The following is a 24,677-nucleotide window of genomic DNA, read 5'->3' on the forward strand; positions in this document are numbered from 1 at the left end:
GCGGTAGACGGTTAAGCACCAAGCTATAGGTCAGAAATCGCTGTCACTCAGCTGACAGATTAAGGACTGAACTCAGGAGCCAGCACATAATATAAGAAGGTATTTATTTTCTGAAAGTCAGGTATGAAATCTGGGAATCACCTGTAACTGCAATAATGCTAAAAAGAAATTTATGAACCACTTTAAATTGTTTTTAAGCAGATGTCCCACTACAAATTACATTTGCCTAAGTAATAATGTATGAGTTTAAAGCTCTTTGGAACACTAAATATATACTCTTTATAACTCTGAAAGACTGAAGAACTGATAAACAAATCTGCATTGTATATTAAAACATAACCTTGCATAATCAAGCATGGAAATCAAAAGATATAATTTGCCATGCGTCAGACTGTTATGGAAAAAAATTTTGAAATTCTCCCTTACCTGCCTAGTCTATTTAGACTCACTGTGTCTTTGAAGGAAATGCATACTAAATGTATCTTATTTTCCATTTTCAACTAACGACCATTAATTATTAATTTTAGACCATAAAGTCTCCAATAACAAGTGAAATTATTAAATAGGTGAATAGAGCAGGGCAGACACTGGACAACAACAAAACCTATGTCTTTTTAAAAATTATTGACAAGATTTTTAGGGACCACTTCAGAAGATTCTTAATATTTGGGGTAACAGATACTTTTGACAGTCTTATGAAAATAATGAACCTTCTCTAGAAGAATATAGATGTGAACATACGACAATATTCTTCGGCCCATTTTGGGAGGTTCACAAAGCTCCTGAGGCCATCTATGGACCGTCTAGAGACCTATGGCCACCCTAAGTTAGTAACTCCTAAAAGAGAACATTGCTTTGCTAAATATAAATTTGAATCTTAAATTTAAAAGTTCACACATATGTATTACTAATGTTATCTAGAAAAAATATAATTCCAATGAAGAATGCCCACAGCATTTTATAATAGAGTTCTATGTGTAAAATAAGCTTACCTCAAAATTCACAGGCAAGTTCCGTTTAAGTGCAATCTCAAACACTTGACTTATTTCAGATTTATTGAGATTTTCTTCTTCTGATTCTCTTCCATTAACCTAAAGAAAGAAGAGTTGCTTAGTTGTTAACTCTTATTAAATAACTGTCAACATTCCAGCTGCGATGATAAACTTTAATGGCACTGATGAATTGAGCACTAAACCAGTGTACAAGGCCACACGTGTACCATGTGTCAGTGAATTTAAAAGGTTAAAAAAAAAATGTCCTATCATACTTGGGTCAGAGTGTAGCTCATAAATCCACCACAGACAATGCACACATAGCAGACTTCTGGGTATGAATCGGCCTTACTGTGCTGAGGTGAGATGCCACGGCTGCTCAGGAACAGTCACTTCCGAAGCCCTACTTGAGGACCAGCAAGCCGCATTTTGGAAAAAGTCAAAACACAGACAGATCCGTGTGGGACACAGCAAGTTCAAATATAGGTCTCTCCACCTAAGTATGCAGTTTCTCATTTGGACATAAAGTCTCTAGAAACTGCCATGTATCTCATACTTAATTGCTGCTGGCAAAAAAGCAAGGTGGAAACTCATAGTCTCCTGAACAAAGGCTTTGTAACAGGATTCATTTACAGTCCCCCAGCCAGGGTTAGAACTAAAGAGGGACAGAGAGACCTTCTCTCTGCATGCTGACAACATGATTCTACGCTGTGCTCCAGTGATAACAGGAGAAACTAGATAAGCTCAGTAACAGCAAAGCGTCCCCCTAACACGGCTAGTGTGCTCTTCCTCATATTACTGGGACGCTTTACTCAAAAAATTTGTAAAATCCTATTTCCAAGATTAGAACTATCTGACAGCACAGTGGCTGAAACTGCTGAATGGGCAAGGTGTACAGGACTGTCAACCATGATTTTAACTGCTGTGCATTTCCTTACGTTTATCAGGTAGATCCTATATCTACACTGGACCATTACACTTCAATCTGTAGTTCAAAGAAATAAAACTCGAAGTTAAACAAAAAAAGAATGCCATTAAGAACATAATCTTGTATAAGTAAATTTATCCCGGACATTATTTATAATCCCTTCTGTCCCATGATACGATGTTTTCTTTCCAATCTGGTTTCACTTCACCCTCTGCCTGGCCAAAGCTAAATGCATGGCATTTCTGGTTTATTAAACTAAATACACCTTTATTCTTATTGTTTAAATCCTAAGTAGAAAGAGGGCCTGCCTATTTATGAGTGAATCCTTAAAGCCGAAATCCTCAAGCAAGGTGCCTTATAAGGCTTGAGTTCAACAGAGGTTTGGTTTGAAATGTATCTGTTAAATAGATTTTAAACTTGTACAAAATACTTAAAAAATATGTTCGATAAATGGTGCTGGGAAAACCAAATATTCACTTGCAAAAAAAAAAAAAGAATTTGGACCATTACATCACTTATGAAAATTAACTCAAAATGGATTAAAGACCTAAACATAAGAGCTAAAATTATAAATTCTTAGAAAAAAACATCGGGGAAAAGCTTCATGACACTGGATTTAACAACGATTTCTTACATATAACATCAAAAGCACAGGCAACCAAAGTGAAGGAAAGATGAATTGGACTACATCAAAATTAAAAACTGTTGTGCACTGAAGGACACTATCAAGAGAATAAAGACAACCCACAGAATGGGAGAAAATATTTGAAAATCATACGTCTAGTAAAGAATTACTGTCTAGAATATAAAACAAGAACTCCTAAACTCAACAACCACCACCCAATTCAAAAATGGGGAAAGGATTTGAATAAACAGGTCTCCAAAGAAGATACACAAACAGCCAACAAGCACATGAAACCATGCTCAACATCACTAACCATTAGGGAAATGTAAATCGAAACCACAATGAGATACTTCACTCCCATAAGAATGGCCATAGAAAATAGCGAGTGTTGACGAGGATGGAAAGAAATTGGAACCCTTTTATGTTGCTGGTGAAAATGTAAAATGATGCAGTCTCTGTGAAAAATAGCTTGGTGGTTCCACAAAAAGTTAAATATAGAATTACGACATGATTCAGCAATTCCACTTCTAGATATACACTCAAATGAATCGAACTCAGACACTGGTACACCAATGTTCATGGCAGCATTATTTACAATAGCTAAAAGGTAAAAACAACCCAACATCTATCAACGGATGAATGAGTAAGCAAAATGTGGAATATCCATTCAAAGGAATATTATTCAGCCTTAAAAAGGAATGAAATTCTGAAACATGCTACCACATAGATGAAACTTGAAAACATTATAAAGGAAAGAAGCCAAACACGAAAGACAAATATCCACTTACTGAAGTATCTGCAATGGGCAGTGCACAGACAGTAGCAGAACAGGCGGTACCAGGGGGAGGGGTCCGGGGCTGGGGTACAGAGTTTCTATGTGAGATGATGAGAAAGTTCTGAAAATGGATAGTGGTGAAAGTTGCACAACATCGAGAATGTACTAATATCACAGAACTGCACCCATAAAAATGGTTAAAATGGTAACCTTTATGTTACACATATATATATATATATTTATCTTAAATGTTTCTTAAAGCAACAAAAAAGTATGTGTTTCACGCCAAACACTAACACACAGGGGGCGGCTAACACATTCACTTGTGCTAACCGGTTAACTCATTTCTGTGCGCAGCAAAGTTTTTTGACAGCTGTTTATTTGAAGAGTATCCGTTTTTTTTTTCTTTAAATAAATGAGCTAAAACAAAACAAAAAAACAAAACAAAACAACCCACTCTCATGCTAGGTAATTGTGTCAATGAGAACGTTCTCCTTATGTGCAACCAGGACAAAATGTGGGAATAAACTAGGTGCTGAGACGGATATGACATTAATTACCATGCATGTACCCAAAAAAATTTTTAATTTTTTTGCTCATTATAAGCCCAACTAGTTTTAACTTTTATTTTTAATTATGACCTATTTCAAACATACATAAAAGTACAGATAATAATGTTAACAGGCAACTGTGCTGGATTTAACAAATGTCAACATTAAGTACTATTGACATTAAGTTTTTCTGTTTTAAGGAACACGATGAAGACCTTCTCACTCTCCTTTCCATGGCAGAGTTAACCGCTATTCTAAAATGAGACTGTATCTTTCCCAGCCATATTTTTTCTAATGGACAAAAACAATATATTCTGTGTTGTGAAAATTCGCATATTTTAACTGATTGCCTTAATAAATATTATAAATACAAACTTTTAAGTTAACACCAGTAAAATGCTACTTTTCTATTTTACACACTGAGGTTTCCCATAAGTCTAAGAGAAAACAATGATTTACTGCTAAATTCTAAACTCTAGCCAGTGGCTCTCAACCACAGCAGTGTTAGAATCACTTGAGAGCTTTACAAAGACAGATGGCAGTCTCACTCCAGAGAAGCAAACCCAAGTTTTTGCAGGCAGGGCCTGAATATCCATTTTATTTACTGTATATATTTATATATATTTTTAAGTCCTCAGGTGATTTTACTAGCAACCAGAGTTGAGATTCACTGCTCTAAGCCACTGCTTCCAAAGGAATTTCAATAGGGACAAAGCAGCTGGTAAAATAAAAATGCAAAACAGGAAACAAAGATAAACATTTATTTGGAAGTGAGATTATGTTGCTCTTTTACATAAATAATTTTGATAATATCTGGATTGGACAAAATGTTGCAATGGCGGAAGCAGCAAATGACTCAAAACAAATCCACAAATACCATTCCCAGTAAGATGGGGAAAGTGTAGTAGGCCCTTAGTCTTACCTTCATGAAGTGGGAATTACTGTTAACATCAATCCCATAGTGTATGGTTCAGCAATAAAATCTAGGCAACATTAAGGGGGGAAAAAAAAACACTCTGAACCATGCTTAACCCTCAGTATGCCAGGAAAAAATAGTCATCACCATTAACCATCTGGCTCCAACAGACCCTTTTTGTTTTTCTATATTTCAAGTCATTTTACAAATAATATATAGAATGATAACAAAAATCATTTCATTAGAGATTCAATAAGAATTTAAAATAGAAAACCCAAATCTTTATTCTAGCTTTATAGTTTGGACGGCATATGTATCTGAAATGGGCAAGGTCTTTTAAAATGCAACTAACTGCTCATCAGCTGGCATGCCTGAACGTGGAGCACAGCCCACTTGTAACGATGCCAAATTTCAAGTTAATCTCCAATAGGTTCTGGCTTGTCATGACTCTGATTCTTCTTGTACTGGTATTGTCAAAACACACTACTTTTGAACCTGACTCATAATTTTGTTGGAGAGAACAGCCATCTTCTTTGTTCCATAACAACAAAATGCTGCATTTTTAGATTTATAAACCCCCAAAGAAGGATCAACCTAACGATTTTTTTCATGGTTGTTGCATCTATTTTCTTCTGATCACCTTTGTATCTACACCTCTTTTTGCATTTGTCCATTTATTTTATGGACAATAAGTGATAACTAATAAATTCTGGTGGCCAATAATCATAAAGGATGAATAAATGTTGTCACACATGCTTTTTTAAAAAATGAAAATAGGATGGTCCAGGTTCGTGTCACAAAATATTGTGTGACAGTCCTTCCTGTTGAATGACCAGAAGAGAACACGCATTTCCTTTTCGTACCACAGAAATATATTATTCACTTGCCAATTCTTGAATTTGGGAAAACTTATCTAAGGTATCATCTGAAGATTCACAGTCTGAGATTTTAAACATTCAATCTCACCATTAGTCTAGAGTGATACTATCTGTCTCTTTGCACTCATCTTTTGATTTGTCTGATGAGACAATTTTCCTCCGACAATTTTCTTCTCTTTACCAGTACGAATGGAAAAAGGAAAATTCTAAATTCTCACCTGGGTTCAATGAAAGCTAAAAGTAGAGTAAAAAGATGGTGCCTCTAGTCTTCTTTTATATTTTCTTAAATGACAATGCAATACATTAAGCAATGCAATAAAAACGTTAAAGGATGATGTGATAAGGACGATTATTTTACTACTGTGTCATCCACCTAGAGATTTCATCATTCTTCTGTTTTCTTATTATGTTAGTCTTGCTAAACATATTTGGAGAATATATGATAAACGGTGCTGAAACAGTATATAGCATGACAAATGGCAAAAATGTTTCAAAACACAGGAAAATTAAGATTCCATAATGTAAAAATTTACAAAGGGTTCCAAAGGACCCACCCACATGATCACTGTAAGATAAAATAAGTTATATTCTATTTTAAAAAGCATGTTTCTCTGTTGTTTGTGAGACCTCTAAAAAAGAATGAAAGTCACGCACTATAAATCCATATAGAGCTTGAAATAAAAGCTCAAAAATGAAAAATGAGCCCAATGGCCCTGATCACATGAGAATTAAGGCTTCCAATTTCAGTCCTACCTAAATACGTCCCTAGCCCAAGTGAAGATAAAGACTCAAGACCAGGAAGAAACTTCAAACAGTATAATTTTTTAAAAGTTTATTGTCTACTACCAAGAGAAAACTACTTTTAAAGTATGAAAAAACCTTCGAGATAGAAACTATGCATGTGCAAGTACGCACGCACACACACACACGGCATTTTGTTTACTTAAACACAACCAGGATCACACTATACACATAATAACAGCTCTGAATCCTGCCCCTGCCCCATTAGATTGTGGACCCCCTTTCATGCCTATGCACACAGATTTACCACTCTGGTACTCCCCTGGATGTATGTACCCCTCTAACCATTTCCCTACTAATGGACATTTAGGCTAGTTCCTGTTTTTCTCTCTTACAGATACTGGATGTATAACCATTTTACTCCAAACAGCTCACTGAATAACTCATCCTTTATTAGTATAAGCCTTAGATTGAAAATAAAAGTGTTTTCCCAACTCAGGACCTTTGCACAAGGTACTCCCTTGGCTGGGAATGTAGGTCCTTCCTCTGCTCCTTTGCGCATCAGCTTAAAGGACTTCCTCAGAGAGAACTTTGAATACACACACCACCATCGTTCTTCTCTGAGACACTTCATACTCTCATAACACTTGCCACTTTTCCATCCTGGCACTCACTGCACTTTCTGATGTCACTACTAATGTTAAGGTCCGCCAGCTCCATTCAACTAAGCTCTGCAGCACCAATACCGGTCCTCAAGGGACCAGACTCTATCTGCCTTGTAGACAGAAACAGCTGCCTTGATTGGCTATGTTGTAGAGAAGATGAATTGATCCACCACACGATCGCATGCTCTAAAATGGTTAACTGCAGAAAAGACAATTTGTTTTAAAAGGACAGTTTCCAATGCTGGTAGGCCAAGGGCAAACAGGCTGCTCACGCACACCCTACTGGCACAAAGGTCTGAAATGGAACCATCTTCCCGGTGGGGAACCTGGCCACATACGTGACTACGCAATTCTACTTCTAGGGCTGTGGCTCACAAAAGCAGTATGGACATACACCAAGATTTAACTACAACAATGTTCTTCACTACCTAGTTTATAACTGGAAAAACTGCAAACAACCTAAATAATTAAGCCTCTGTTGAAAAGAAAAAACTGGAACATACACACAACGGAACACTTCGCAGCCATTAAAACGTGCTTAGATACATGGTGAATCTGAGTGCTCCGTGGAATTTTAAGTAAATGGCATAGCACATCCATGATAAGCACTTCAGTGAAAAAAGATGATTTCTGTACAACACCATCTCATTTTTGTGAAATAGGTAGGTGTATGTATTTACCTGTATATGTGCTGACATTCACCAAAATGTTTATAGTGATTATCTACAAGTGGTAAACTTATGTTTGTTTGTTTTTTTTTTAATTTTAAAGTTTACATGATTTATATGCATTAACTGTGATTAAAGTCAGTGTCTGAAAATGTCTCTTTATCCCTTACTACCCACCTGCCAGAGGGCCTGGTAAATCAGGGGCAGCTCGTTTAGGCAGAAGGCCACGTGTTTCATTTATTACTTTGAAGAAAAAATTTTATCCTAGTTAATGATTCTCATTTCTGAAGCACTGTTAAGGCCAGTCTTTGAGCAATTTCTGAAGGGCGGTGTCTCTACTTCAAACTATACAGAGCCAGAAAAGGGGCAAAGAGTTCAGGAAGCAAGGGGCACAGGCAAATGTGAACATTATTCCTGGCGAAGCACCTATGAACATGAGATGAGCCCAGAAGGTGTCTACTATAGCCTCTGTCTGTGGCCTGAGCCAACCACGCTGCTCTAGTGAGTACTTCCAAAGAGGACTAAGATGAGGGAACTGTCTGGGAAGCACTGATATACTTAGGACCTGTGGTTCCCAAACCCTGAGCATGCTTTAGAATTACTCCAAGAGCATGTTAAAAAAGAAAAAAAAAGCAAAACACAGACTCCTGGGACCTACCCTTGACCGACTGTATTAGAATCCTGTTGAGTTGGGCCGAGGAATTTTTAACTTCTCAAGTGATTCTGAAGCAGACAGCCCGCATACCAGTGTTCAGTGATCTTTTAACAACTGCTGGCTAAAAGAAACTGAGAAATACCTACTCCATCTGACTCTAATTAGATTAGCACCAAAGTCAGGCTGAAAAATGAAAAGCCTCCGAAATGACTCAGATTACAACAACTCGGTGTTTTACCAAATCTCACCACTGAAAAGCTCATCCTTTTAAGTTCACTAAATTCTCCTCTTCTATGTTACAGTCCATTCTCTTTTATTTGGTCCTCAGTGGTCCTCGGAAATAGAACGTGTTAAAATTTGCAAGATGGAAATGCACTGTCACAAAACAAAACTAAAACCCGCCTGTGCGACCATCCTGAGCTGGAGCTACAGGGCATCCTAAAGCTAAAGGGCACCATCCCGAGTTGGAGCACCCAGAGGGGGACAGCCGAACACAACGAACCTCACACACTTGTAGACCAAGGCTGTGTGTAAGATCTTTTTATTCTTTGTGACCTTGTTTCTTGAGAAGGAAAAATAAATGCTTCCCAGGGGTATTTTCAAGTGGCATTTTGTACAGTGATTCAACAGAATCATGAAATCGACCTTTCTATTTAGCGGGTTTCTTCTGGACCTTTGGTGGTAAGACTGTGCCTTATCAGAGATATTCACTAATGGTCTGGCCCTCAATGACATGGAGTCACTGATTTCCTAAGACCCACATTCCTATTTAGTCACAAAGAGTTAAAATCCTTTTCCAGTTGTGGTAATTTTAAAACATGGCCCTCAAATTCTGATACTCCTCTCTTCCAGAAGTGGGGTTCTTATTACTGTGAATGTATTAAAGGCCAATGAATTGTAGGCTTAAAATGATTAAGATAGTGAATTTATATTATGTGAATTTTACCTGAATTTAAAAAAAAGTGAGATTTATATCTCCTCCTTTTGAATCTGGGCTCTGTGCCTGCTTGACCCATAGAACAGGGGTTCCCAAACCCCCAGGCTGCAGACTGGTACCAGTCCATGACCTGTTAGGAACGGGCCGCATAGCAGGAGGTAACTGGTGAGTGAGCAAAGCTTCATCTATATTTGCAGCCGCTCCCCAGCGTCAGCATCACCACCTCAGCTCCACTTCAGATTATCGGGCATTTGATTCTCATAGGAGCATTGGTTCCTGGTGCCAAAAAAGTTTGGGGACCGCTGCTGTAGAAAATGGAAGCAATGTGGTGCTGATTTCTGGGCCCGAGGCTTAAGAAACTGGCAGCTGCTTCCATTTCCTCTTCTAGCTGCTCACTCTTGGAACCCAGCCAGCACACCCCGTGAGGTGTATAAGCAGTCTTCACACAGGTTAACTAAGAGAAGAACTGGGGCCCCTGGGCTAGCCCCCCGCTTAGTTCCCAGCCAACAGCCGGCAACGACTTTCCAGCCGTGTGAGGGAACCATCTTGAAAGTGGATCCTCCAGCCCCTGCAGAGCTGCCTCATCCAAAGAGCTATGTGGAGCAGAGACAAGCTCTCCCTGCCAAGCCCTGCCTAAACTGCAGATTCGTGAACAAAATAAATGCCTGGAGGTGTTTAAGCTGCTACGTTTTGTGATGGTTTATTATGCAGCAATAGAGAACTGACACTCCGATATAATAAAGGGTGGCTGGTCAAAAATGGGTTCAGAAAATTCTCTAACCTGGTACCATAAATCACAGTAGATTCTGACAAACATAATCTTGGCACTAAAGAACTCATTCATGCATGTTCTTTACAGCTCAACTGAGTCACAATCTTCCTAACATGTTCACTTGAAACTACACCATAGAATGAAAAAGAAGGCATCTGACTTTCTTGCTAAGCAGTTTTTTTTAAAAAGGGAGAAAAAAGACAAGAAAGCTATAAGGATAAAACCTTGTAAACTATCAAACAACAAAAATTATGGACAACCATCAGTGCATCTTCTTAGAAAAAAGCAACTTGAGATGACATCTTTCACATACCACCCTCTCGCTCTGCCCACCGTGTCAAGGGGCTTCGACTCTGCTCTCTCCTCACCTCCAGCCTCTCAGGCGGAGGCTCATTCTGCAGGATCCTCAAAGCCTTCGCAGCAGCATCGTGTTTTGCAGCCTGTCTCGTCTTTCCTTTCCCGTTGAATTGCTGTCCTCCCACAGAAAGTTCAACTTGATAAAGTAAGGGTGGTACTGGAAATGGGTAAAAGTACCTAAAAATAAAAGGGGGTGAGAAAAATTATAGTCTCAGACTGGTAAGTCACCCATACATTCTCTGGAAAATTCCAGGTATTTCCTTCATTATGGGTTCTAACTGCACCAGATTGGCCTGCCAATGATGGATCCTCATTGGTATATTCAGAGATTTCAAAATTTACTCTGGATTACAATCGCCACACGGTATTTACAAAATCTAAAATGGAAGAGGCTTTAGTTGAGACAGAAAACTTAACTTGCTCTACTTTCTCATATGAGACTCACACTGTGTGTCTCCAGAAAAGGCTGGGAATTTCTAAACGAAAGACTTTTGGAAAAGATCCTCATTTCTGGAAATTCCAACAGCCTACAGCCTGGCAGAGGCCAGTTTCTTCCATTTCAGAGTTTGTATTTTAAAATGGCTTTGGTCACCCCCAATCCTCCCGCTCCAGACCCAAATAGGGCTGGGAAATGAAGACTTCCATTCTGATCATCAGTCTACCCACTAATGTCTTATGACTGAGGGCAGGAGACTTTTATCAGATGGCGTTTTCGAGTTTCAATTAATATTTTACTGCGCCTGTACGCCAAGACTATTTACAAAGCACGTAAGTTCAAATGTCAAAAAGCACCCAGTAGATAATTATCAGGAAATCTACAGATGCTGAGAATCATAGTGTTGTGGGAAACATATTTAAATATGACTCAGTTATACAAAAAAGTTACAAGGGTGATCTTTAACTGCTTGGGAGCGCAAGCCACACTGCTGGTGAGGAACGTGCTCAGGCCCTTTCCAACGACAGGAGACAAAAGAACATCAAGACACATTCCAAAGACGTCAACACAATGAAGAATGACTTCGACATGTGGCAGGCCAAAGATGACTAAATCATCAGGTGTTCCACGATCTTTAGGTTTCATTATTCAATGTAAAAGATCAGATATATTTTCACTTGTATTTAAAACACACACATACCTTGGGGGATAAGCACCTCCTCGCATGTTGTAGTTATAGGTGGACTGCATCCGAGAGTAAGGATCAACGGGTTTATACATTGGTTTTTTTCCAAGTTTCATGCACAGTGCATTTAGTTCTACAGTAGGGGTTATGCTGTCTGCAACACAGAATTAACACAAAGAACGGTTTTCTTTCTGACATGACAATGACAGTCACTAAAACCAAAAAGAAAAGTATGCTTTCTACTAACTGGATTCATGATGCATTTCATGAAAGGATCTAAGCACTGCACTGCTAGGCGTCAGTTCAGGAAATCCAAGAATTTGCTGTGATTTCTAGATACTAAAACAGTCAACAGCACAAAATATACTGCAAAGGCTCATAGAGGGAGCAACAATTTAACACAAAATGTTACCAGTGAAAGCCATATATTCCAATTGTCAGAAATAAGTGCCAATACATATCAACTTCCATGATTAAAAAATCCCAGGTGACCGTCCAAATCATTCCACTGTTTGGAAATACTGAACTGATATAATTTTGGTTGTACTGACTTACTGGGTTATTGGCTTACACTGAGAAGTAGATCCGTACACAGTTTCATAGAACAATGCATTTATTAACTACTAACTGGATGCAAAGCACTGTGCTAAGCTTGAGGGACACAACTCTTGCTCCAGAGGAGCTCAAAACACGTTAAAAAAAAAAACTACAATACAACAGGATATGCTACGAAGACAGGTGGAGAATCACTGAGAAGGAGGGCAATTAAATTCTATCTGGAGAAGTCGAGACCCACAAAATATTCAGGTATTTCCATTCTCAATATTTACGATGAGATCTGACCTGCAGTGATATTCGCTAGGAAAATGAGTTGTTTCCACGTACAACAGGAGCAAGTGTATCTTGGGTTATCTCGGTATTATCAACTTTGGAAAATACACATTTTTAATTTTCCATTTTTTTTTCCCTCAAAGTTCATTCAATTCACAAACCTTTAAAATTCATTTAAAAAGAAAAACAGCCTGGAAAGATTAGTATCAGCGCACAATCACATTTTAAAAAAACCACTTTCCTATCAAACACAGAATAACACTAGCAATGGCAAAGTTCAATTTAAATGCACACGAATATCTACTTTTAAATGCCTCTTTAAGAAGTAGGTGAAGGAAAATAAAAATGACTTGGTTTTGTACAACTGGTCTGACTAAATTTAGTGCATAAATCAAATTTATTTATAAGAATACCTCTGGGTTTGCAAAATCAGAGGATCACATGAGTAACCAATGTCTCTCCACCTAATATCAGAATTATTTTACAGAATTCACATAGTTGCATTTAAAGTATAACGTGAATCACTTTAAGACCCATAAAATTTACCTACAGTAGAGAATGAATTTGAAGACAAAATACCACAAAGAAATCAAAAGCAACAAGAAAGAGTGACCGAGGTCTTCCCAGATACAAAAGGCGTGGGACTGAACCCTTAACCTGAAGGGTAACTCTGTCAAAACAGCCACCTACCCATGGCCGCCGGGTCAGTGGTACTCTCCTTCTTTATTAGTATTCTCCTCGTCTGATTCCCTTGTTTGAAGAGATATTATCTACTGATTTGTATTTAAGTAATAAATATTTAAGTTCTTTTTCTCATTCTTTTTAAAGACCAGGAGACATATAACTGACAATCAGGGTTTCTGATCAACATGTTATAATCAACATTACCACACTGAGTCAAACTGATTATAGTTAAAACCTACATTTTTGGCAATCTGTACAACCTTATTAAGGGAAAAAATGCATTTTCATTAAGCTTTTCTGAAATCTTAAAAATCGTCTGGGATAGCCACCCACTTCCCATGACCACCTATCTAGATGGTCATGGTCAGGAATCGAGGGACCACAGGCTGGGAACCACTGCTGTAGAATAAGGAGATGCATTTGCCACTGGTAGTGCAGAATCTGTGTTTTCAAAATCAAGTTAGTTAAGAAAGAATTCACATACATACTACATGGGTACCTCTAGACACGCTTTTGAAAGGAACCTGTCTTGGCCCACGCATAATACCTGGATTCCTTCCTTCGCTACGAAAAGGGTGGACTATGGGTTTAGGAAATTTTGTTCCTTCCAAAGCTTTGGCAGCAGCTGTGTGTTGGGCTTTTTTAATACTAGTTCCTTCAGCTTTCCATTGCTGATCTCCAAGTGTTAGCTGTACTGTAAACACCTACAAATGAAAATTGCGAGCTCTCAATTCATGAACCTGACGTTCACTGTAATATGTCACTTGGACCTTGAACATTTTTTATGGTCATGGTTTAAAAGACCTGGTCATTATATTGGTAATTTAACTCTTTATCCCTTTTGTTGTTTTTATAAACACAAATATACGTGTGTGTGTGTGTGTGTGTGTCAATGACTAACAATGCATAGCACTCCATAAAAAAACTATGCTTTGCAAGATGGGGGTAAGTACAGAGATTTTTAAAATGTTTTCTTACATATTAAAATATTAGACACTGATTATTCGGAAGTCACCAAATAGAAATTGTCTTCCAATTACTTCTCAAGGAAGAAATTTAGCACACTTTATTTAGACACATAGTAGTACATCGTGCAAATTAAGACAATATTTGTTTTGATGTTGTCATGTGTTTGTGGACTCTTGTCTGAAAATGTAAGCCCAGAAGGACAAACGCTTGAATAAATTTCGGAATGCTGGCCAGGTTCTAAAATGCTGCCTTTCACTTTCCCAAGACTGCACTATTCAGATGCTGCCTCCACTTTCAGAAGAAAATCAGATACACAGCAAGAAAGGATCTAAAAAATGTCTCTGAACTCGGCTCTAAAATCCAAAACACCTAATTTTGTTCTCAACAAATGCTGATAATGGCAAGCCTTTTTTACCCCCATTTTAAGTATTAAGGTAACTCCATGCTTAAAATTAAGTTATGTTAATATTATCAGTACAGAATACCCTGTAAGAAAACAATAACCCATCACAGCACAGTGGTTTGTTAACTTTGGTGTGCATCTGAAGAATAACTGAGGAAGCCAGGAAAGATACACACGCCCAGGGTTTTTGACTGAATAACACAAAGGACATCTAAGTATGTGTAACTTTAATAAGCTCCCAAAGTGATCCTGATGCACTCCAAAATTTGAGGCTCACTACTTTAGAGTTTTTATTTTTCTGATTTTATCACTGAATATGACTTTATTTCATTTAAAATAATTTACTTGAGAAATGTTGATTTCAGTATGTTTGGATCATTTAAGTTTGGTGCCTAAAGGGATGGAGGTGACTTGTCTTCATAGCTTATTTTTCTTGTAGGTCTTAACTTCAGGATTCCCTTAGTACACAGCTTCTACTAGAAAAACTTAAAGACTCTTTCATCCCCTTTGAAACATGGGGTGTCTCCTGTATTTATGCTGCAGTTCACAAGGTTACTCATCTAATCACCAACAGCATGAACTCAAAACCTTGGCCAGTCTGAGAAGTCAAAGAGCAGAAGCCTGCAGTGCTGTGCAGCCCCTGGGCCATGTTCACGATCCTTTCGTGGAAAGACACTGAAGGGGAAAATGCTAAAAATAATAATAATAAAAAAATTTAATTAAGAGTTAATTTCATTAATAGTCTTGCCTTTCTCCAAGACTTTCCCCATCCGGCGCTGTTGTCACTCTGCTGCTTTCTGTGTGGAGGGTTGGTAGTGAGATTAGAATCCTGGTTTGGATAGAATTAAAAGTCCACCAGACCTCTGACTTTTTAAACAGTCAGTCACCTAGAAGGGAATAATTTTTCCTCTTTGAACGACTTGTAGGTTAAAAAAAAAAAAAAAATGCAGTTATAGATTGAACACATAGCCAAATTACCTAAAGTACTAAAATTCAAGTGACAAAGTACACATTTTAAAAACACCAAAATAGTTAATGAAGGGAATCCCAAAGTTAAGCTCTGCAAAAAAAAAATCCTGTAGAAGGAACAGAACAGTTATAGAAAATGACTAATTGCTTTCTAAAAGTAAAGAAACATTTCAAATTATGCTTTAGAATAATGTTAAAACTAGCTTCGTGTGAGTGGGAAATTCCTGTTTTTCTTAAATGCATAATTCTTAAATGCTTAATAATAATAGCTACCATTTCTTAAGTATTTATTAAATGCCAGGCATTGTGCTCGACTTTAACATATATTCTTCTTACTGAATATTCACAATAGACCTATTTGGTAGGTATTATTATCCTCATTTTATAGATGAGGAACCTGGGGTTCAAAAAAGGTAGTAACCTGCTCAAGGTCACATAGCTAGAAGCAAGGATTCAAACCCAGATCTGTCTGAATCCAAAGGCCAATCCACCTAACCGAGCTACGCTATGGTGCCTATTTACACGACAGTGGCTGATGTTTCTTTTAGTCAAATGAAAAGAGAAACTTGGTATCATTTGAGGCTTGAGGTATGCATGTCAAGAAAAATGAGGCATAAAGAGACAACTCAACCTTAATTATATTATGTGACTGCAAGGCTAAGATCAGAAACAGGAGGGCAAATTCCTTTTTTCTCATAATGTATCTTTTCATACTGCAGATGCAAAAGACAAAGCCAGATATGCAAACACTTACATTCCAAGATGTACATTAGCACAGATATTGAACAAGCATAAAAGACTGAATTCCTGAATAATAAATAGTAAAAATTCAAATTACAGTCAGTCTTTCATTCTCTAAGGTAAGAGGAATAACAAAGATAACTGACATCAGAGACAAACCAAAATATTCAGAGACTGATTTCTACCTCTCATCTTCAAACCCTTTATCGATTGCTAAAAGTGGCAAAAGTAATTTCCCTTTCACCTCTCTCCCTGCCATGTCTAAGGTGCATGTGCAAACAAGCAGGAAAGGATCCACAGACAAGGTATAGTCAGGAGGCCGAGAGCCTGGAAAACTGGGAGGAAATCATTCACTGTTGCTTGGGAATTATCTCTATTCAGAATCCTAAACCATGACATACTAACTGAAGCTTTAAAAGCCAAATATTCCATACAGAAGCTTATCTTTTATTTGACTCATTCTACAAAGATGAAAAAAGAAGCAACTCGCCCAAACTATACTTTTGCATCTCTTTAAGACAACTTCAGCAGTTTGAAAATAAGTATTTTGAATAGCAGCACCACTTGCAATAGTATAAAAAGACAGAAAACATTCCTGGTTGGTTATATATGCACGAGCAGTATGGACAATATTTACCTTACAGTGAGCTGGACCTTGCTCACGCAAAAGCTTATACTCAGGCTGAATCTTGCTGAAACGGGCTAACTCATTCGCAAGACACACTGAGGTTTTCTCTTTGGGGTGTGCCATGTTAGAAGGAACTGAAAAATAATGTAAGACCATTGAAGTCAACTAGCAGTATGCAGACTGCTGCTCTCTCAGGGATATGAAAAAAGAGGAGAAAACTAAAGGTCTAAGGATTTAGAGCAGCAGTGATGCAAAACTGCAAACCACACTGGGAGAACATGCCTGAAGACAGCGGGGCTCTTCTCTGAACCAGATGAGGCCAGGTAACCTAGGAGAGGGTGTCTTCAACAGAGAGAGTGGAAGTCAGGGTAATAACTGAACCACAGCAGGCAAGCAAGATCTGAAAGCAGATGAAGCAATGCTATTATAACCGACCGAAGGAATAACAAGGAGATCTTCTGAGCAGACACACGCTGGTTACCACAACAGCTGTCAGCTGTACCCTGTTCGTTATTTCACAAAACTCAACATGCCAATCCCATTTCTCAAACAATGACTCTCGTTTTCCACACACTTCTCATTCCTGTGAGTCCCCTAGGTCTGATCTCCAAAGGCTGCCATCCTCAGACCTTAACTATTGCTGAAAATTATAGAAGTAAAATAAAATGGCCTTCATGGGCAGGAGTTTTACAAAGCCGATAAGATGTGGATATAAGAACACATTAGAAGAAAAAGCAATAAATCCCAGAGAACGGAAATAGCGCCACTGGCTTTTAAGACAATCTCAAATGACAAATGTGGGGAAAAGTGAAGCTCTAGGGACGATGACAAGTCAAGACTGCTAGCTGGTGAGCCAGTCCGAGGAAGTCTAGAGGTAGTGTGATAAAGCCATGCGGCTGAGAGTGGGACACGCTAACACTCTAAAAACAGATTTACAAAGTAAAGGAAATGAGATGAAAGGGAAATTGTCAAATACAAGGGGCTGAGAGGAATTTGTTGTAAGGCGACTTTGGCATGAGACACCCATGCTGACACTCCATTTAACTGGTTTTGCCACTTGGGGGTGGGGAGCAGAATACTGTTTTTAGTTTTATTCAGGTGTTTCAAGTCTTTTCTAATCAACGAGCAGATTTAGCTCATTTTTAGTTTCCTAATAATCAGACTTGAATGCTCCTAAACTTATTTCCTTTTTAAAAATCTGTTTCTTTGTTAAATCTCTAATTGGTACTCAATATGACTTCTGAACTACCTTTGGAATCTCCACAACTGAAACTTACTCAAAATAACAATTAACGAATGTCAATGCACTCTTTTGCTTGCCAATAAATCTGGCTGCCCCTCTGCTTGGGATAAAATCTTACAGACATACAAAAAGGGGGCTTACAACTACAAATGTTCTTTGTCAGTTCTGGGAAATAATTTTAAAAGCAGAATTTTCCCATATAACAATAAATATCCAAAGTGGTATTTATTTTTCAATTCTCTCTGCCAGCCATCACTTTATAATAGACAAGGCTTTATAGTTTAGTTTTCATCTCTCTTTTTTACACTTTGAAATGCTCTGTCAACAAAGGGCTCCATCAACCCAATACACAACCAAGTGTTTCATATCTGGGATAAAGAAGCTTGAGTGCTAATTCTTTCGTCTGTTTCTTGAAAGTGAATATGAGAGCTCTCTACATCTGCAATCTACTTATCAATTTGGAAAACAGGCTGAGAAAACATTTGAAACAGAAGACACTTGGATTCATACGCTTACCTGCAGCTGCACTGGTGGATGTAATAGATGCAGAGGGTAAAGCAGAGTTTTGAATAGGTCTACCTGCATTTTCAGAGGGCAGAGAGCTAGCAGTAGAAGGAATACTCATCAAAGGCTGTGAGAGAAGAGGCTGGTTCTTGTTCAATATTTGGCTCCCTGAGAGAGCAACAGATGGGTTCTGAACTTGCACTTGAACTTGAGACATGGTCACTTTCAACAAAAGTGACAAGTGCAGGTAAACAGCTTTCAGTGCAGGTTAATTCACTGCTATGAAGTCTAAAGTTCTACCTAAAAGTTGTAAGGGAAAGAAAATAAAAAGGTAAATTATAGAGGAGATATGTAATTGCCAATATTCAGTCAAAATTGGTGTCATCTACTCAAGTATGAAAATAGCCCCAATTAGCATGTAGCTATGTTGATGTATTAGAACTGTGTTTATCTTTGGTATACAGTAAGGTTCCTGGCCCTGTGACTTTCTGACAGTGTTTTTAAATGACTTACAATACCCACATGCTCTGCATGTTCATTTTATGAAGAAAATCAGTAGAGTATAATGTTTATTGTTGAATATTAAGAATTATAAATTGCAGCTTATATTCAAAATGCAAATTTAAAAATATGGAGTAGTCTTTCCATAGTATATGGAATATGGTAAAGGCTTCTAGCCTCAGAATTATAAGCAGCAGAAAGCAAACTGGGTTGTAACATCATTAGTAAGTGAATGTAAACACTGTTTCTATTTAAGGGCCTGGTGCTCAGAGTGGCACCTTTAGCGCTTTCCTTTAAGTTGACTGAAGAATTTCTCACTTGTTTTTTTCCCTTATAATGGTTTTCTTAGAGGTCTGAGATGATCTCATTTAGTTACAGACCCCAAACAAGAAAATTGTTGCACCCACATCAATGCTCTCGATGCTGAGAAATTATCTGAATAGCAAAGACCATACTATAGTATTTGTACTATTAAAAGGAAGAGTGGAGATGATGTAGGAGAGAGGAACGAATTTCAGACTGGCAATTTTATTGCTGTGGCTGATGGGGGTAGAACCTGGAGAGCAGAGAAAATTGTTTACTCCGGCTTATAAGCTCCAAAAGCATTATTTCTAAATATTACATTTCAATTTCCTCATAAGTCAAAAATTAAGGATAATTCTGCTCATTTTCATGCCCATCCTTCAAAAAGCTGAAAATATTGAAGGCAAAAGTACTCAAAAATAACCAGTAGCAACAAAGAACAGAAAAAGCCAGCCAAAAAGAAACGAGCAAACTAACAAATTAGAACTTTTATTAGAGTAATCGTCTGTCATTTTAACCTTATAAAAGTCTCGAAACAATTTTTAATGAAAGTTGGACTTCTAGAAAGAGATGAATGACCAAAGCAATTAAGTTACTTGAAGAGTCCTGGCACATTCTCTCTTGCTGAGAGCAAAAACAGGACCGCAAAACTCACAACGAAGCAAAAACCCCAGCTGAAATACAACTTTGGATAATAGACGCATAAACATTTCCCTATTCAACAAAACTGCCCGATACTGCAGAGGTTCCTTGTTTACTTCTGGAATCAGAGCAAAATAACTGAGCTCTGCTGAAGATCTAGATAATGGTCTTTCCAGACGAGCTGCCACTGTCAAGAAAACAAGTCCAGAACCCTTTAAAGTCAGCTATGACCTTGTTTCCTTGCTTTTATTTCCTTCAGCTGCCAAAATAGAAATATTTCCCTCTCAATCTTCTCCTTCCTGCTTTTACTCACCCCCTTCTTCTTTCTAAGCACGGCCTTGAGGGCATTTTTCTACCAAAAGAAAAAAAAAAGTCATTTATAGTGTACTCACAACTTCAGGATACCAACCACAGGTCACAGGTCAAAAAATAGCCAAAGCAAGGTGTTTGCTTCAGAGTTTGCCTGTATCCCAGAAGGAGCAACCCGAGTCCGCCCTGGGTGGCTCTCAGAGTCTGAGACTGAATGAATGAACTAAATTTAGAAAGGGAGGGGCCCCCAAAGGGATCTTTTTGGCTAAGGCTGTCTACAGCAGGCCCACTGCCAGTATTTCCATCACAGACGTAAATGTATAGGTTTTCTAGAAGTGGAGAAAGGGCACAGGCTTTTAATTAAGACTGTCCCAAAAAAATGTTAACCACAAGTTCACCAGGAGGAGTTATGTCTTTATAACAATTGGTTGAAACAAGCAGTCCAAAACTGCAAATAAAAAAGTGCTAAATCCTCCTAAAAAGGCTGTTTACAAATTTTTAATTTCCAACAACACGACCAATAGTAAAAGTCAACAAACAATACTCATTTGCTAATATATTTTTAGTCATTTGCTAATTTAACACTTCTATGCATCTTTAGGCCTGAAAAGAGAATCTAAAGCAGTAGTCTTAAAGGGGGTAATCTTGCTCCCCAAGGGCATGTGACCATGTCTGGAGACATTACTTGGTAGTCACAACTGGGAAGTAGGAGGACCTACTAGTATCTAATGGATAGAGGGGCCAGAGATGCTGTTTCCAGCATATACTAACCCACAAAATAAAATCTTACTAATATAACAAGTAGCTTATATTCTTAGACAGGAAAAGAAAATCTTTTCATCTCAAAAGACTCTAAGAAATTGATGCTTAGTATTTACCCAAACAGATGCTCCTCTCTCAAAGAGAAGGCAGGCAGCAATCACAGTTACAAACAGGGGTAAATATGTTGTTTATACACATAACTCAAAGAACAAATAAAGCTTTTCACTACTGCTATTTATACAGTTCACTGCAACATTCAGGGGAAATACGGAATCATGGAATTTTGGAGTTATTACTTCTGTATAAATTTAGAACCTGTTGCTCAAAAGTACTTTGTCCTGAAGATTAAATCCTTAACTTAAATCTTGTTTTTTCCTTTAAACCTATCTTTAAGGGTTGTTTTCCACCAGATAAATTAGAGACTGAAGAGAGAGATCGAAATGCTTTGTTGGAGTCTTCTTATAGAATAATATTTTACACAAAGTCAAGTTAGGTTGAAAGCGTGAAACAAAGGCTGCTCAGTTTTCCCCAGCACTGGAAACACCTTTGACTGTTAGGCCTGTATAGGCTGCTATTTCTCTACCTCCTGCCTCCAGCACAGATGAGGGCTATGGTTTTTTCCTATTTGAAGAGCTTTAGACAGTAACTTAGGAAAACATTCATCTTATTCTCAAATCCTAAATTTATGAAGCATATATTAGCACTACAACACCAACAGGGGTAATATAACAGAATTATGGGTACCTCTTTTTAAAAAACTTCTAATTCCAAGTCTCCCCCACCCCTCCGGGGTTCTAAATTTGGCTTGGTGACACAAAAAACTTTTTAAAAAAGTCTCACCTTGGCTGACATCTTCCATTTTACAAGTGCCAAGTACTTTTTAATGGGTTGTAGAGAAGAGGAATATGGGCACATGAACTCTACAAAAACATTTTTTAAAATTATACATGATGTACTAAAAAGTGATTAGGTATAAAATGCATATTCCTCACTCAGCAGTGAATCTGCCAAGACTAGACCATACACAAGAAGGCAGACCCTTGTAGAAATAGTTTAGACGACTATCTGCAGTAGTGCTTAGTCTGACTCACTTTCAACTAACAGACTGTTAAATCACTGTAGAATGAAATATCAGCAATTATGGAAAAAAATCATTTGCAATATCTAATTTTTAACTGGATTAACCCATAATTTATAATGAAGTAACTATACTTTTGCATAATTGACTTATTTGCCATCGTAATAAGTGACGTTTCCAAACAAGAAGTGCTTAAAAAAAAAAAAAGACGGAAAGAAAGAAAAGAAAGGAGTCATCCCAGTTCTGGACGAGATTTTAAGATAGCCATAAACACTTCACTAAGTCTCTCCTATTCAATGCCCTTCATTAAATCTTATGTAGTATGGGTACACAGATACAAAGGGGTACTCCAGTTCCTTCCCATGAGAAAGCATTAGCAATATCAACAGCAATTTTAGGATATATCCACTCAATATTCAATAAAAATTTATTAATTATCAATTATATGCGAACCCTTACATGGCAGACTGTACATTCTCCAGTGAGACTCTATTTGTTAAATGTTTTCCTCAAAGACAGAGAGATCTTCAAGCAACCAACTGTAAATCTATTCATCTGTTTTCTTTAGTTTGAGGCTCCGCTCTCAAAGACTGTCAACAACAAAAAAGTTAAGGAATAAATCATTTTTCCTACAATAGTACTGAAATACACCTAAAATACCTTTACACTCAACAGTTATTTGCCAGATCCTTTTCTGATACATTTTTCTAGCTGCAATATGGTTGTATGTTTTTTCTAAGTAAACTCACTTCCCCTCCCCATCTCCCGTTATCCCCTGCCCCCTGGAAACAGCAATTCATTGACTCCAATAATTATCTAAACTCCTGTAGACAGGGCACCTACAAGTATAGAAACATGGCAGTCACTATCATCCTACATAATCATTTCCAAAAAGACAATGTCAAGCAAATAATGTCCAATACTAAAATGTTCTTTAAAAGAAATATGACCAAACTACTTAAAAGAAGGGGGAAAAAAAGACCGCTATGTGTTTGGTGCTCAAGAGAAAGACACAGGACAGGCAGCCCTGAGGAGGCACAATCACTTACAAGACAATCAAATCAGCCAGAAATAATGCCTGGAAACAACCCAGGCTGTTCAAGACCTTTGCATCCAATACAAACGACTGAATGTGGCCCCTGTCTCACACTTGGCCCAGTGCCAACTGGGCAATGGAGGCTTTTCTTTCCACACAAATGTACCCATTGGGTGGTCCATTTAAAGAAACACTTCCTAAAAGAGAATTCATTATTAATCGTTCATCTTAGAAATACCATCACACCACGCTACGTACTAAAGTGAAAAAAAACATTTACCTCCCAGTCCAATAAGCTATAAACCTTAATTTCTTTTCTAGCTTTCAAACCTTACCAAACTCCCCTCTTCAAGAAATTCTTAAAAATAACCATGCTCAAACATATTATTTTTGTAAATATGAAAGTATTTTTAAAATCTAAACTTATAAACACACAGAAAAATGTTTTAAACCAACCAAAATGAATTCAAGATATGTCAGAGATTTTTAAGAGTAGTACTGTGTGACATATTCTTGAATAAGAAGGGGCTTGGTTCAACAGTTAACTGGCTTTTCCTTTCAGAAAAGGGAAATTGTAGTCTGTAACCATGTGCCATCTACCTAGAAACATGCCTGAATTTACCATCATCTTCATGCAAAACAGACCAGTGCCAAGACCCAGTTTCTAAGAAACCAGCCTTGCTGCTAAGTAGCAACCAACAATGTTAAATCAGACCAAATTTGTGGCTTTCAGTTCTACTCCCAATTCAGATAGCAATTGTATATCTAATTCTTGGCAATTCACTGCCCAGTGCCTCAGTTTCCCCAAATAACTTTGTAATAAGATATCTGACAAAGTCTCAGTCATACCAATCTGAGAGTTAAAACAATGAAGGAATCCTGAGGCTTAGTAAGTTATTCAGTTCTTTGAAAATAAAACCATTAAACAGATTCAGTGTAATAAGTGTAAATCCATTCATTGAGCTTTGTACAACTTTTCTAATTTCCTCATGCTTCAATGTCCTCATTCTCAAAGAAAGTTGGGTTAACTGTCCACTAATTACTACTTCAGAGATACAGTATGATGTGGTTTCAGCTCTTAGAGGGAAAGGACTAAAAAACACAAAGCAGTGTCAATGCCTGTAGTGTATTTTTCAGTCCCCGATAAAATCAGTGTCTGTAAAATCCTAGGAACATTTTTGGTCTAAATGATCACAAGCAGCCAGTGGTAAACGGAACTTGATCATAACCCTATCTCATGACAGAAAACAATGTTGAATTATTTCCACAAGTTTGAAAACCAAGTTTAACATAAACAGTCTGAGAAATCAAAGGCCAACTACAAGTTTCTATGACCAAGATGCTTACTGATAGAGTGATGTTAATGATAACTTTAGTGGTCAATTTTCATGTCTTTACATTTAAAGTATATGGCAGTGCTGGCTAGAGGGTTTTACATTTTTCCCAACAATTTACCCTGTATTTAATTACTTTCTAATTAAATCTCAAGAGTA

The 24,677-nt window shown here is 37.6% G+C and overlaps 1 protein-coding gene across 10 annotated transcripts in view; it reads right to left on the bottom strand.

Moving 5' to 3' along the window:
* The window catches only part of STAU1 (staufen double-stranded RNA binding protein 1), a 51,508-nt gene that overhangs the window by 11,788 nt on the left and 15,043 nt on the right, over window positions 1-24,677 (bottom strand). For 3 of the 10 annotated variants that reach the window (XM_039864558.1, XM_039864559.1, XM_039864557.1), the window contains 3 exons: window positions 11,597-11,735; window positions 10,472-10,637; window positions 993-1,091 (listed from right to left, as the gene is read on the bottom strand). In XM_039864558.1, the coding sequence (XP_039720492.1) occupies window positions 993-1,091; window positions 10,472-10,637; window positions 11,597-11,697 (366 nt within the window). In that variant the 5' untranslated portion in view covers window positions 11,698-11,735. Of the gene's footprint in view, window positions 1-992; window positions 1,092-10,471; window positions 10,638-11,596; window positions 11,736-13,643; window positions 13,801-15,216; window positions 15,356-16,815; window positions 16,941-18,565; window positions 18,854-22,607; window positions 22,739-24,677 lie in introns of those variants that run through there. The other 7 variants (XM_039864551.1, XM_039864550.1, XM_039864552.1 and 4 more) reach the window with 6 other exon arrangements.

The sequence above is a fragment of the Pteropus medius genome, unplaced genomic scaffold, assembly GCF_902729225.1.
Source record: "Pteropus medius unplaced genomic scaffold, Ma_sr-lr_union100, whole genome shotgun sequence".
Taxonomy (NCBI): Eukaryota; Metazoa; Chordata; class Mammalia; order Chiroptera; family Pteropodidae; genus Pteropus; species Pteropus medius.